This window comes from Drosophila erecta, unplaced genomic scaffold (assembly GCF_003286155.1).
Source record: "Drosophila erecta strain 14021-0224.00,06,07 unplaced genomic scaffold, DereRS2 tig00000294-arrow-arrow-pilon, whole genome shotgun sequence".
Lineage (NCBI taxonomy): Eukaryota > Metazoa > Arthropoda > Insecta > Diptera > Drosophilidae > Drosophila > Drosophila erecta.
Window position 1 is genome coordinate 922,727 of NW_020825218.1, and position 14,629 is coordinate 937,355.

Consider the following 14,629-nt stretch of genomic DNA (forward strand, 5'->3'; position numbering starts at 1 on the left):
CTTATAATGGATTCTTCATGAATTTATCGTTACCTTATAATTATCACATAATATCGTGTTTCCATTAAAACATCTGCAAAAGTGTCGAAGTTAGTTTAGAATCAAAATATGGGAATACGCCTTGTGGTTATGTTTAATAGTCACAGCAACTTAACGGGTCTAAATTGTATGGTGTATTTTTATAGAATACCCTGATTATTTATGACTTCTAAAGCTACCAGATCCTGAATTTTAGTATGGAGGAAATATTAATAAGTCAAAACTGGGGTTTTTCGTATTATTGCAGTCTGGTCACATATGAGGACAGTAATTACATTTTTTATATATTAGATTGTTTTTCTTATTATACGGGCTAATCTGTTTATTCCGAATAATTTTGGCAATTTTCGTCTCCTGCTAACAAAGCGCGTGGTCAAGGTACAAAGATATATGCCCACAATTACTTTAGCTAAATAAGTTGCTCGCAAGTGTCAATGCATATGTACATATACATAAAATTGTGACCGAATTCCACATTGAACAATTTTAAATTAAATAATATAAAAGCCTACAATAAAATTCAAAATGATCTCGGGTTTTGCTTCGTGTTATATTTGTGAGATGTAAGAACACGCATATAAGTGGTTGAGTGCATAAGTGCAGTTCTTCGTCTACATTTGCACAACTGTGTTCGCCGACTGCAAAATCAGTCGAACGATGGAATTTCAATACAACTCCATCAATTAAACTCACAAGCGATATTAGGAAGGTCGATTTGAAGGGATTCAATTTGTAGGAGCTACTACAATGCTCTCAACAACAATTCCCCGCAGTCCAGCTCAAGCACAGCCGCAACCAAACTCCGATGCCTCAACAAGTGCATCTGGATCAAATCCTGGAGTTGGGAATGGGGTCTCGGCCACCAACAGAAGTTCTCCAAAGACCCTTAAAAACGAACCGTTTTCTACTATGTCGCCTGGTAAGTGTTATGTATTGATTTTTCCTTGTGAAGAATTATAATAACTCCCTGTTTCCAGATCAAATAAAAGTGACGCCAGACGAAGGGACAGAGAAAAACGGACTATCATCTAGTGATAATGCTGCCACTGCAGGAGTCGCAGTCGGAGGAGGTGGAAATATTGCGTCCGAGCGACCCACTATGCTGAGGCAAAACTCTTCGAGCAGCATCAACTCGTGCCTGGTCGCTTCTCCACAAAACTGCAGTGAACACTCGAACAGCAGCAATGTGTCTGCTACATTGGGCCTTACTCAGATGATAGATTGTGACGAGCAATCAAAGAAAAAGAAATGTTGTGCGAAGGACGAGGAAGCCGGTAAGACTGATTTACAATTTGCCTAAAGAATTCACACACTCTTACTTTTACCTTCGCACTCATCTAATTTGATTTCTTCACAATATGTATAATTTTAGATTTAAAACTGACAAACTTGTAAACTTGACTAAAATTTCCAAACCTCGAATCAAAACAGTAAAACATTTAAAATATTAACAGTTAAATATTAAAAAACAGTTAAAATATTCTTTCACCTTGATGGAATTATGTATGTTATTGATTTATATAATCAAACATCATGAAAAATCCAAAATTGGATTAACTCTCAGTTTCGGAAATTCTAAAAGTTATTAATCGAAAAAGTTGCAAATTGGAATGTCATAATAATTTTCTAGTTAAAGCATTGAAGAATTTTTAATAGCCATGTTAGGCAGTAGCATAATTGCTATAGGTGGCTTAAAAGTGCATTTTATTTTAAAGCTGTCCCTAATATTCCATAAAAAGATTTATAAAAGTAGCCAAAAATGACCTTTTCAGAAATAGGTTCTAATAAAGCAAAAGGGACTGCAGCTGGCGGCGGCTGCGGAACAGGGTCTACATCCAGTCTGACTGTCAAGGAAGAGCCCACTGATGTCTTAGCCAGTTTAGTAAATATGAAAAAAGAAGAAAGAGAAAATCACTCGCCAACGATGTCCCCTGTTGGATTTGGTTCAATAGGTAATGGACAGGAAAACTCCGCTACGCCGGGTAAGTACATTTTTAGAGATCCATATAAAGAAAGGAGAAAAAATGTATTTAATTTACCAATTTTTATTATTATACCCTTTGATTGTAAATTAAAAAGGAAGTCCAGTGACGCTTCACTCATGAAAAATATTTTGGGGTTTCTTTTTATTATTTGTCTAATCAATTCTTAACGATTTGACGACATAATTTTAAGCGAAAACATTTTATCCCATGGAGAAATTCTAAATATGTTTCCTTGGCAGTAAATATTAACTCAGTGTAAATTTCTTTCAAATATGCTCAATATTACTGGGTAGAGGCTAATAACTACTACAGCGTTCTCTTCTTGCTAATTTGTATAATAAAATCGATTAATTGAACGGAATTTAAATATCTTCTGAATTAGGAAATACCCTTCCAAACATGTAAAATCACTGTAAGCGAAGGAGACTACTATAAATAACCGCATTGTAAAGTTATCTGAAGCAGCACACTATATTATATACATATATGATTTGTTTAGGAGAAATGGGTGGGATATGAAATGTAGAAAATCTTCGTCTTAGCTGAGCCACATTAGTTCTACAAATTTTTGGATGGCGTAACGGAAAATGGTTAACAATTTTCCGCTCCCAGAGTTTCAAATACTAATCACGGTTTTTTGATTTAATTTGTATAGATAACTTTTTCTTTCGATTAAAACCGGACCGGTATATATAGCCTTAGCCCACTCTCCTGGTCCGATTCGCCACTTTTTGCAAAATCGCCCACACGGATTTTTCTATTGATGATTTATTTTCTGGTTTTATGGTGTATTTTAATAAATACTTTATTTCTTCATTTTACTTAGTCAAAATAGAGAGAATTTCAAGCGACAGTGCCACTGAAAAAAAGCCCTCCTCCTTGATAATGAATAATGATGACATGGGAATGGAAGCCTGCAATCAGTTGAACCCCGATTTTATCAGTGAATCTTTAAATAATCCTCCAATTTCGAGCATATCGGTAAGCGGAGTAGGACCAGCAGCCGGAATCGGACTTGGAGTTGGGGCGGGGAACTTATTGACAGCCAACGCCAATGGAATCTCCTCGGGTAGCAGTAATTGTTTGGATTACATGCAACAGCAAAATCACATATTCGTGTTTTCAACTCAGCTGGCCAACAAAGGGGCCGAATCGGTTTTAAGCGGTCAGTTTCAAACTATTATTGCGTATCACTGCACCCAGCCAGCAACAAAAAGCTTCCTGGAAGACTTTTTTATGAAAAACCCTCTAAAGATAAACAAGTTGCAGAGGCACAATTCCTTGGGGATGCCATGGATAGGCATGGGACAGGTTGGACCAACTCCTCCCAATCCTGTTACAAAGATAACACAACAGCAGCCACATTCAAAGACCGTAGGCGTATTGAAAACCCAATTCAATCAAAATGAAAACAGCAAACGTAGTACTGTAAGCGCGCCAAGCAACTCTTTTGTCGACCAGTCAGACCCTATGGGCAATGAAACTGAACTGATGTGCTGGGATGGCGGAGCCGCAAACACCAGTAGGTCTGGACAAAACTCACGAAAGCACGTAGACAGTATCAGTACATCCAGCGAGTCACAGGCAATAAAGATACTGGAAGCAGCTGGCGTTGATTTGGGACAGGTTACAAAAGGAAGCGATCCATGTCTGACGCCTGAAAACAACATTGTTTCACTGCAAGGAGTTAAGGTTCCAGACGAAAACCTTACACCCCAGCAGCGGCAGCATCGGGAAGAACAGTTGGCAAAATTAAAAAAAATGAATCAATTTCTTTTTCCTGAAAATGAAAATTCAGTAGGAGCCAATATAATCCCACAGATACAGAAAATTCCAGGTGATTTAATGATGGGCATGTCGAGTGGCGGAAGCGGATCTATTATAAATCCGACAATGCGACAACTGAATATGACAGGTAGCGCAAAATCGGAGATCTTGTCGGGGACAAGTTCGGGACTTTCGGAGGATGTAATGCTTCAAGGAGATGTTATATCAGATATGGGTGCTGTAATGGGATGTAACATTAGTCAAAAAACCAGCGTGCAATGTGGATCTGGAGTAGGAGTTGCGACTGTCACTGGAACTACTGTAGCTGGAATAAATGTCAATATGCATTGCTCAAGCTCCGGCGCCTCGAATGGCAATATGATGGGAAGCTCAACGGAAATGCTCGCTTCGTTTGGCAACACAAGCTGCAACGTCATCGGAACGGCGCCAGATATGTCTAAGGAAGGTTTAAATCAAGATGGTCTAACCCATTCACATCAAGGGGGAGTTGCTCAAATGGAGTGGTCGAAGATTCAACAGCAATTTTACGAAGATCGCCTCAAGGGGGGCAAACCAAGACAAGTCACCGGAACTGTAGTACCGCAACAGCAAACTCCTTCTGCAACTATTGGAAACTCGTCAAGCAGCCAGATGCGAACCCTGCAAGGTCCTCCACCTCCTTACCACTCCACCCAGCGATCTGCGTCAGTTCCAATAGCCACTCAATCACCGAATCCATCGAGTCCAAACAACCTATCCCTACCATCACCGCGCGCAACTGGAGCAGTCCTGGGCTTGCCAACCAATTCTCCCAGCATAGATGGAACAGGATCATTATCTGGATCTGCTACACAACCTAATACATCGGCGGCTCAGGCAGGCACAATAACAGTGCTCTCAGCGAACAAAAACTGTTTTCAGGCAGACACCTCATCGCCGTCAAATCTAAACCGAAGCAGAAATGCCGGACCTTCAAGCGTTCTTACGCATAACTTAAACAGCAACCCAAGTACCCCTCTATCCCATCTATCCCCGAAGGAATTGGACTCCTTCGGTCAGTCCTCTGCAGGTAAATCAAAACTTTATATTATATTTTTGGTAATTATACCCGTTACTCATAGAGTAAGAGGATATACTAGATTCGTTGAAAGGTATGTAACATATATATATGTATGTATGTACAGTGGTGCACACTATGCATGGTCTATGCACCCCCAAAATTGGCTGGAATTTAGAACACTTGACAAAACAGTGTATTTTTATACATTTAACATTTTTTTTTTTTTTAACTTTTAATATTATGTTGGATATCCTTTATGCTTATATACTTAAAGATGTCTATGTGACAAACTCTCCACCAAAGCTGCGCATCCCTTCTGCGGTATGGCAGACCAAGCTTTTTTTATTGTGCTCTTTAGTTCATTTAAATTGCTGGGTGTTACAAGTCCAATCTGCTTCTGAGCATCCACCCGAAAATTCTGAATAGGATTGAGATCGGGGAACTGAGCTGGCCCCTTCATAACGTCAATAATGCTATCCTGAAGGCAACTCTTCACTAGTCGTGAAGTATGCTTAGGATCGTTATCGTGCATAAAACGCCACTGTAACGGTAAATTATCATCCGCATAGAGGATCATAACATCAGAGATTATTTTTGTATAGACTTGTTGAACCATCCGTTGATCCATCTTGTGTACTTCACCCACACCATGCCAAGAAAATGCTGCCCACAACATTACACTTCCTCCACCATGCTTATCTTTCATGGTGTATCGTGGATGGTGTTGCGTGTTCGGAGGACGCCAAACATACTTTTTTCCGTCTGATCCAAATTGACAAAACTTGGATTCATCGCTCCAAAGCACATTTGCTCAAAAAATCAGAGGCTTGATCATATGCTCCTTGGTGATTTTAATTCTTGCCTTTATATTTTTTTTTTTTTGTGCTATATATATTTTTGTTGTGCTATACATCCACGTAGATTTTTTTCATTAAAACGTCTTATCGTCCTTGGGTTAATAAAATTTAATTTCTAATCGCCCTTGAACTTATGAAGGGATCAGCTCTGGACGCTTTTTGAATGAGACTGTCCTGCCAGGATTTGGTATTACGGGGTTGGCGTATTTGTTTTTGCCTTTTTGCATTACTATTGTTTTCAATATGTTTCAAAACGTTATAAACCATTTTTCGAGAGCAGCCAAGATCCTTTGAAACATATGAAATTGATTTTTCCGCCGATTTCATGATTTGGATGACATCTCGCTGTGCTTCAGTACACCAGCGACCTTTAGCCATTTTAAACCGAAGTTTTTTGTTTTTACCGAAGTAATAAAGCACAATTAATTAATTTAAGATCGAAAAAATTCGCTTGCCTCCAACAACTGTAAGTATAACGATCAAAGTGCTCAAGTGTGCTAAATTCGTGTCCAGCTAATTTTGGAGGTGTCTGGATAAAATCGAATGGCAACGAAAGAATACAAAAGCTAGAGAGGTGAAAGTAACGGTACTTATTCTCTAATTAGTAACCTACCCGCACAATAAAATATTACTGATCTAATCATTTTAACAACTGAGAAAATAAGAAAAAAAATCGACCATGCATAGTGTGCTAAATTAGTGTCCACCACTGTATGTATTCTTGATCAGGATCCATAGTCCGTCCGTATGAAAGTAGAGATCTCAGGAACTATAAAAGCTACAAAGTTGAGATTAGGCGTGCAGATTTCAGAGACTTAGGCGCAAGTTTTTTAAGTGGTACTGCCACGTCCACTCAAACGCCCACAAACTGCCCAAAACTACCACGACCACACTTTTGAAAAATGTTTCATATTTTTAATGAATCTTTTTGGCACGCCCAAAACTGTCAATCCCACATTTTGGAAAAAATCAAATTGTTCCCCTTTTTTTAAATTTTTACCTATATTCCAGAAAATTATGAAATTTCTTGTTCGCTCTTGAGTTGAGTTGAGTAAAGGGTATCTGATAGTCGGGAAACGACTATAGCATCCTCTCTTGTTTTTTTTTTTAATAAATAAGTAAAATATTACGTTAGTAATAACTTATTTATATTTAGTTAGTAATAACTTATTATATCATGAAATTGGATAAAAATACAGGAATCTTTTGTTTTAGTTTCGTTGAATATTATTTAACAAAAAAAAAAGTTTTCCGAGGCGATAAAGAATTTATAATTATTGTGAAGATCACAATTAATGTGAATTAAGTTGTTTATTTCTGGATAAACTCTCGAATTATTATTATATATAGACATAAATGATTTCTGTACCACCTATCCATTTATAAAGCACAATTGATATGCAGGCTATTATTACTATTTAATACGAACATTCAAATGTAGTTAATTTAAAATCACTTTTATTTAAATATAATCTATAAAAATGTATATATTTAATATTATAATATTAATAATATTTTCTCAGGTGATAACATAAAAAGTAGGCGACCAAGCCCCCAGGGTCATCGGTCACCAGTAAATAGTCTAATAGAGGCAAACAAAGATGTAAGATTTGCTGCCTCCAGTCCTGGTGTAATTTTTAACCCACACCCGCATATGCAAAGCAATTCGAGTTCAGCATTAAACGCCTATAAAATAGGCTCTACCAATATACAGATGGAGGTAATATTTAAATATTTTATTTAATGTTTCTGTGTTAATTTATCTTTTATTTCAGCGTCAATCTTCAGCACAAGGAGGATCCGTACAATTTAGTCGGCGCTCCGATAATATCCCGCTAAATCCGAATAGCGGCAATCAGCCGCCACCTAGCAAGATGACTCAAAACTTCGATCCAATCTCTTCTTTGGCACAAATGTCCCAACAACTAACAAGTTGCGTGTCCAGCATGGGAAGTCCAGCCGGAACTGGTGGTATGACTATGATGGGCGGTCCGGGACCGTCTGACATCAATATTGAGCATGGAATGATTTCGGGACTAGATGGATCTGGAATAGATGCCATAAATCAAAATAACTGTCATTCAATGAATGTCGTCATGAACTCAATGGGTCCGCGAATGCTAAATCCTAAAATGTGCGTTCCAGGCGGTCCAAATGGCTTTAATCCTAACTCCCCCAATGGTGTATTAAGAGAGAATTCCATAGGGTCTGCTGGAATACCTGGCTGTGGATCAGCAAACTCTCCAAATTTTCAAGGCATTGTGCCACCAGGGGCCAGAATGATGGGTCGAATGCCAGTCAATTTTGGTTCGAATTTTAATCCGAATATACAGGTAAAGGCGAGTACACCAAACACCATACAATACATGCCAGTAAGGGCACAGAACGCCAACAGCAATAACAACAATGGAGCTAACAATGTGCGAATGCCACCTAGTCTGGAGTTCTTGCAGAGGTATGCTAACCCACAAATGGCTACTGTAGGTAATGGATCGCCGGTATGCCCACAATCTGGAATCGACGGTGGTTCTGGAATGTCCGGAATGATGGTGGGACCGGGAACAGGAGCGATGCTAATGAATTCCTCGGGAGAGCAGCATCAGAACAAGATCACAAACAACCCTGCGGCAAACAACAGCATTAACTTCTTTCAGAATTGCAATCAAATGTCCATTATGGACGAAGAGAGTGGATTAGCTGGCCATGACGTCTCAATGAATATTGCTCAACCATCTATGATAAGGCCCATGCGTCCACATACCATGCGACCACATGCAATGGGCCCGCGGATGCAAGCCGTTAATAGGCAAAATCAGTTTGCACAGTCATCGGATGGTCTTGACTGTGTCGGGGATCCCTCATCCTTTTTCAACAACGCCACCTGCAACAACGCTGGACCACCCTTGTTTGCATCATCGCAACAGTCCAATCTGCCCAAGTCACAACACCTGAAAAACTTACCTAGTGGAATGTGTCAAAACCCATCTGGATTGGCAGCGCCACAAGGGCAGATCCAACTACAGGGGCAAGGGCAGTCGCAGGGTCAGTCTTTAATTGGACCTACCAATAATAATTTAATGTCAACTGCCGGAAGTGTTGGTGCTTCTAACGGCGTCTCTGGTATCAATTTCGTAGGTCCCTCCTCCACGGACCTGAAGTATGCCCAGCAATATCATAGTTTTCAGCAGCAGTTATATGCGACCAACACCAGAAGTCAACAACAACAGCAGATGCACCAGCAGCACCAGAGCAACATGATAACAATGCCGACGAATTTATCCCCAAATCCAGCGTTTTTTGTCAACAAATAAACATTTTGATTTTGGCCGCCCTCGCCATGTGTTGTTTACTAGTCTACAAAATAAGACATACATCTCTAAATAAGATTTTTTTAAGCTTATTTCCGTAGATGTTTTTACAACGGAGAAAATAAACATTTGGATATGCAAATGATAACGTTGAAAACAGCATATTTCATTTTCAACTTTTAGAAGTCACGTCTAAGTTAAATGTAGAATCTGTATTTGAATGTAATAGTTCATCAATCCGCGAATATGTACAAATACTTAAACATCGAAATTTTAGTTACCAGCAGCTATTTTCTGTTATTATTTAATATGTGCGCTGCTCTCTGTGTTAAATGAAATTAAAAAATATATATATATTATATGTAAAACGCTATTGATATATATTGCTCTCAACTTTATTGTAGTCAATATTAAGAGAACTGTAAATTCTTCCATAAAAAGGTAATTCAAAAACCACTGCGCATTGTTTGTTTTTAAGGAAAGGTAACGGAAAATTGTTTCATCGGTTGGGTATCTTCGATTGGCATGGGATGATAAGCATCACTCACTGCTAAATTGGGACGAAAGTCGCAGCTGTGCTAGTATACAATATTATACATTTCAGCCAAAAGTATTTTCAGGTGAGGCGTGGCATCCAGTCTTCGGTGCCCGTTCGAAATAAGGTGGTTTACGGTGAAGATAAACCCTATTCATTTGAAAAAAAATTATGAGTTGATAAACAATGTTTTTTCCAAAAATGGCAGAGTATGTAATTAAGTAATACCGGTTACTCTTGGAGTAAAGGTATGTGGCAGGCAGAACGAAGCGTTTCCGGCTATATAAAATATATATATTCTTGATCAGGGTCAGTAGCAGAGTCGATCTAAGGAACTATAAAAGTTGGGATTAAGAATGCATGATATTTTTTATTAGTTATGTAAATTTCTATTGACTTGCATAATAGTACTTTTCGCAATGCCCCTTCTAACGCCCACAAACCGCCCAAAACTAATGTGTGAAAGTTTCGGAACTTGATGCTGTAATTCAGTTTTCCTATGGCGAACAAGGTGTAGTCGACCACGCTCTTAATGCTTTCAGTCCCATGGATCTCAAATGTGACCTCTGTATCTTCCTAAATTTACCGTCAATATCGGGTATAAATGCTCCTATTCTATTACTCAAAATCAGAAAGCAGCTATTAATATTGTTTTTTTTTTTTGAGTTGCACATATGTAAACAACATATCAGCTACCAGTTTATTTCCTTTGAAAACAGCTTGCTGATTATTACCAAGCTCACGTATTAACCCTTACTATTTGGGGCAATGCTAGGTTACCTTAAGGTGTATAGATGCTTATTTACACACCGAAATTATTCACCTTCGTGTATACGTACATAATCACAACGTTGGCGTCTAGGTGAATGACTTCCCTTTCACTCACCAAGCTGTATATGTAGGTCCTTTATTTCCAAGCTTTACTTTCTATCTTTAGCCTGAATAGAATATCACCTGCGGTTTGGAGAGTTCTTATTTCGGTTGAGATCGTATTGACACTTTTAGTTGATTTTTTTCTTCCCCTGACTTTTCGCTTGGGAAGGTTTTGGTTCTGCTCCTCATTCATCGCTCTCTCGGCTTTTTAAAGTCAGCGGCACGTTTGTTCCGAGACGTTTCGAGAAGTGAAGAACTAACTTGCGACCAAGCTGTAACCCTTTTCCCACATGTGTACGGTCTTCCAAGATGTCCTTGTGAGTCCTAGGTGAGCAATGAAGGCTCTCTTTATGAAGGCCCTTACTGTTTCCATTAAAATAACATGTGCATTTAATTTAGTTGTATTTTATTAGCATTATTTATTATTTGTTTTATTTATTATTATATTTTATCCATACGGAGTACATGTGCTACAAGGAAACAGATGAAGTTTTTAACGTCACTATTATCTAATTGATCACGATCACTAGCCAAGTATTTTTAGCCATGTCCGTCTGTCTGTATAAACGCTGTTATCTTGGGAACTATGAAAGCTAGAAACTTAAGATAAGACATGCAGATTCTAGAGACGCTGACGCAATGCAGGCTTGTTTCAGAAAATTGCCAACCCCTCAAAACTGCTACCCTCACACATTTGAACATTTTTTCGGGGTTCTTTCTTATGCTGACAAACATTTTGACACACCCACTAATACTGCCAAAACTGTCACACCCACTTTGAAAATTATTTTTATTTTTCTTTTTTCATTTTATTGTGGTCTTGCCAATATAGTGCCTTGCAAGGCACTCCCATTAACTGAATAACAGGTATCTGAAATCGATTATAACGTTCTTCCTTCTTTAAAATTACTCTCAATAAAATAACAGAACTCTCAATAAAAATATCTTTGCATTCATTTTCAAATTTTTAAGTCATTATTTGGAAAAATTACATTCTTTTCAAAAGTGTGTGCGGCACAGTTTTACGCTGTTTGTAATTTTTATAATTTTCTTTCACCTAAATTGCATTTAAAAAGTTATTTTGCATTTAAATTTTTTTATTGGCATTGGATTTAATAAAATTTTTTTTTGGTATATATGTGTACATAGATGTTATGCGAGAATTCATAATGCGAATCGACACTTTGTGACTTTAAAAAGTCTAAAAATGTAAGTAAATAGTAAGATAAGATAAGAGTTTCTATTGTTCTATTAACTTTTAAAATCCCAAATAAATCAATGTTAGTGATACTAACATAATACTGCGGCAAAACATATTGGTGAAATAATGTAAAAACTAGAAAGATAATCTAAGATATAGATTTTTATATTTCAAACTACATTTTGTTAAAATTATATTTTTGCTATTTTTAGACTGATTGGCTCTACCGACCATTTGAACATTGTACATAGTGTATGAAATAGTTTTAACTGGAGGCGTAATAGTTCATGTACATTTCTAAATTATTCTTTTTTCATTACCTAAGAGTACTGTTCTTATATTGATTTCCTCAAGTGGCTAGTCGCGTTATTAGTTGAACGTAAACTGATTGTATATGTGTTTCGTTCATACCCATAACGTCCAAGTATATTATGGTTAAAGCAAATTTACAAAATATATAAATATTAGCAATCACATAATCAATACAAAAATGTATAAACAAAAAGAAACAGCGATTGCACTGTTATTGAGTTGCCGCATCTCATTACGTTCGTATTGGGGTGAGTATTCTGGAAATGAAAGAAAACAAAATGGTTGGCAGAACATTTGTTGGAACCATCTACAGTACAAATCCACCCTCATTTTGCGGAAGAGTTTTGCAATTACAAAAACAAAAATAATAAAAATGAAGAAAGCCGACAAATGGGACACTCCTATTTCTGCGAACTAAACAAAATGGTGTAGAGAAAAAATAAATACATAAACTGTTGAAAGAGCACGATTTTGCGAATGCCTTTTCTAAAATGTGTGTTATTTATGTATGTGCAAGACATTTGGTACAACCCAAATGGTATGTACATACATAAGTGTTAAAAAGTATGTATATTGAACATCATCTGAGAATAAAATTTAGATAAAACAAAGAAAGGGGGATATTTTATATAAAATTATTTGCTAAACTCTCGTCATTTCTATGGTTTTATTAGAAACATTTGAAAGATAATTGATCGATAGGCCCATAGACTTTATTGACTTGTGTTTAGTTTTTAAGAACCATTTTTTTTGTTTGAAGAAAATATTACATTTTTATTGTGCCCTAGAAAATAAATCTTTCCATCCCTATTCAAAAGCTAGAAGATAACTGAGACCTTTTGAATTGGAAAACAATTTGATAAATCCCCAACAGGAGTTTTCAAAAAATTATTTAAAACTTATGTATAAATGTATGAGTACATACTGTTGTTGTAGTAAACATGCCGCGCTATATATTTTGTCGATTCCTTTTCGTTGTATTAAATTTGGATGGTTAAATGCCAAGACGAAGAAACATGCGAAACAAATAGGCAAATTTCTGATTACTTGAAATTACAGCTTACAAGTTTTCTCTTATAATCTATATATAACTTCGCGCACCCACTTTAAGAGTACCGAAAACAGTTTTTAAAGTATTAAATGAGACAGCTTTTTGGTATTTCCATAAAAATGTTCAAGACAAAATCCAACCATTTTTTAAAAGCCGGGGCGTGACAGATTTGGTGGGGCTATGGGTGTTTGAGTGGGCGAGTCAGCATTCTCAATCATAGCTTTCTAGCATTTATAGTGCAAAGGAGGGTCACATTGTTCATATGGACGGATACGCGCGCGGAGAGGCGGACATGGCCAGATCGAATTGGCAGATTCATTGGGTCGGAAACGCTTCCTTCTCCCCGTTAAGTACTTTTCATAAAGTTAGTTAGGAGTATAGGGTATAAATATCATAGACCATTTTTAAGTGATAAGCTAACTTTACGTCTTTAACTTTAACTTTACTTCTTTACGTAAATATTGATAATTATAAATATTTATTTAATTAATACTAATGTAATATAATGGCCCTATTCTTATCTAGTGAATATGCATTTGAAGTTAACCTCTATTAAAATCTTCAAAGAGATTAATCCATAGATAACCGTCTTGATCGTAAAGAAACAAATTATGTATTAGAAAAATTATGTATTTACCCGTTACTGATGGGAGTAGGGTACGCTATATTCTTAAAGAAGTGTATGTTTCAGCTAGAGGAAGCGTATTGTTGATTAGGATTAATAACCTATTCGATCCGTATGAACTTCGGCACCCATAATTGGTTCAGTAGACTGTCGAGCCCCTCTTACGCCCGTTCTTATTTGATTGTGCTCACTTGATTGATGTATGTATTTGGAAAGTTTGAATGGAATTACCAACGTTGTTGAAAGCAGATCATTAGGTTGTTAAAAGTTAACTGTTAAAGTTCACTGAAAAATATTAGCAAGTGATGTTAGTGCGCATGAACACTATAAAGCAGTATCTTTACTACTAGCTTGCATTCAATGTGTGCATGGTACAGGACTTGCTTGTTGCTAACTTATCTCCATATATTTCGCACTTCCTTGAGCTGAGTAATGGGTGTATAATAGTCGCGGCCCTCACCTATAGCGTTCTTGCTTGATTTCACTGCAATATACTTTTTTAATAACTGATAGCAATCGGAATACACGGAACATGGGGGGTACATTGTATTCATTCTAGTATGTGTATGACCATGTCAGTGATACCATTAGAATGAATATAGTAACCGTGGGCTCAGGTCGGTTTTACACGGGTTAGTATACACTAGGAGTATTAGACTTCTATTCGAGCAAATGTAGATACCAATGTTCTACAAAACAAACGTAGGTCGATAAACACATGCTTGCGATAGCTTCCTTAACACTCAACTGCGGCGGTTCGAAGCGAAACCCTAAATGAGACAATGTAAGGGAAAAATGTTTGCCAAAAGCAACTGAGACTTCATATTCACATGTGAGAGCGGTCGTGTGGTGAGTTGCGCTACGGAAAACCAGGCTCGGGCCAAGGGGTAAAGGAAAAAGGCTCAATTGTTGCATATGTCTGATTTGAGACACAACAGAACCAGTCTGACCACTTTATAGCGGTCCGTATTTCAGTTGCCGAAGGTCGAACGCTTATGCAAATTTCAACCAACTGA

General features: G+C 37.3%; 1 protein-coding gene and 1 long non-coding RNA gene across 2 annotated transcripts; one reads left to right on the plus strand and one right to left on the minus strand.

The window, feature by feature from the left end:
* Positions 1-186: 186 nt before the first annotated feature.
* Positions 187-9,473, plus strand: LOC6555812 (protein BCL9 homolog). The gene is made up of 6 exons (XM_026983418.1): positions 187-958; positions 1,017-1,313; positions 1,812-2,021; positions 2,851-4,860; positions 7,232-7,428; positions 7,484-9,473. Exons 1-6 carry the CDS (start codon positions 787-789, stop codon positions 9,017-9,019), a joined length of 4,422 nt encoding a protein of 1,473 aa, XP_026839219.1. The 5' UTR covers positions 187-786; the 3' UTR covers positions 9,020-9,473.
* A 2,615-nt stretch (positions 9,474-12,088) lies between these two features.
* Positions 12,089-14,420, minus strand: LOC113564655. The gene is made up of 3 exons (XR_003408191.1): positions 13,626-14,420; positions 12,863-12,905; positions 12,089-12,194 (listed from the first exon to the last, which is right to left on the minus strand). It is a non-coding gene; the product is annotated as an uncharacterized LOC113564655 (long non-coding RNA).
* Positions 14,421-14,629: the final 209 nt, after the last annotated feature.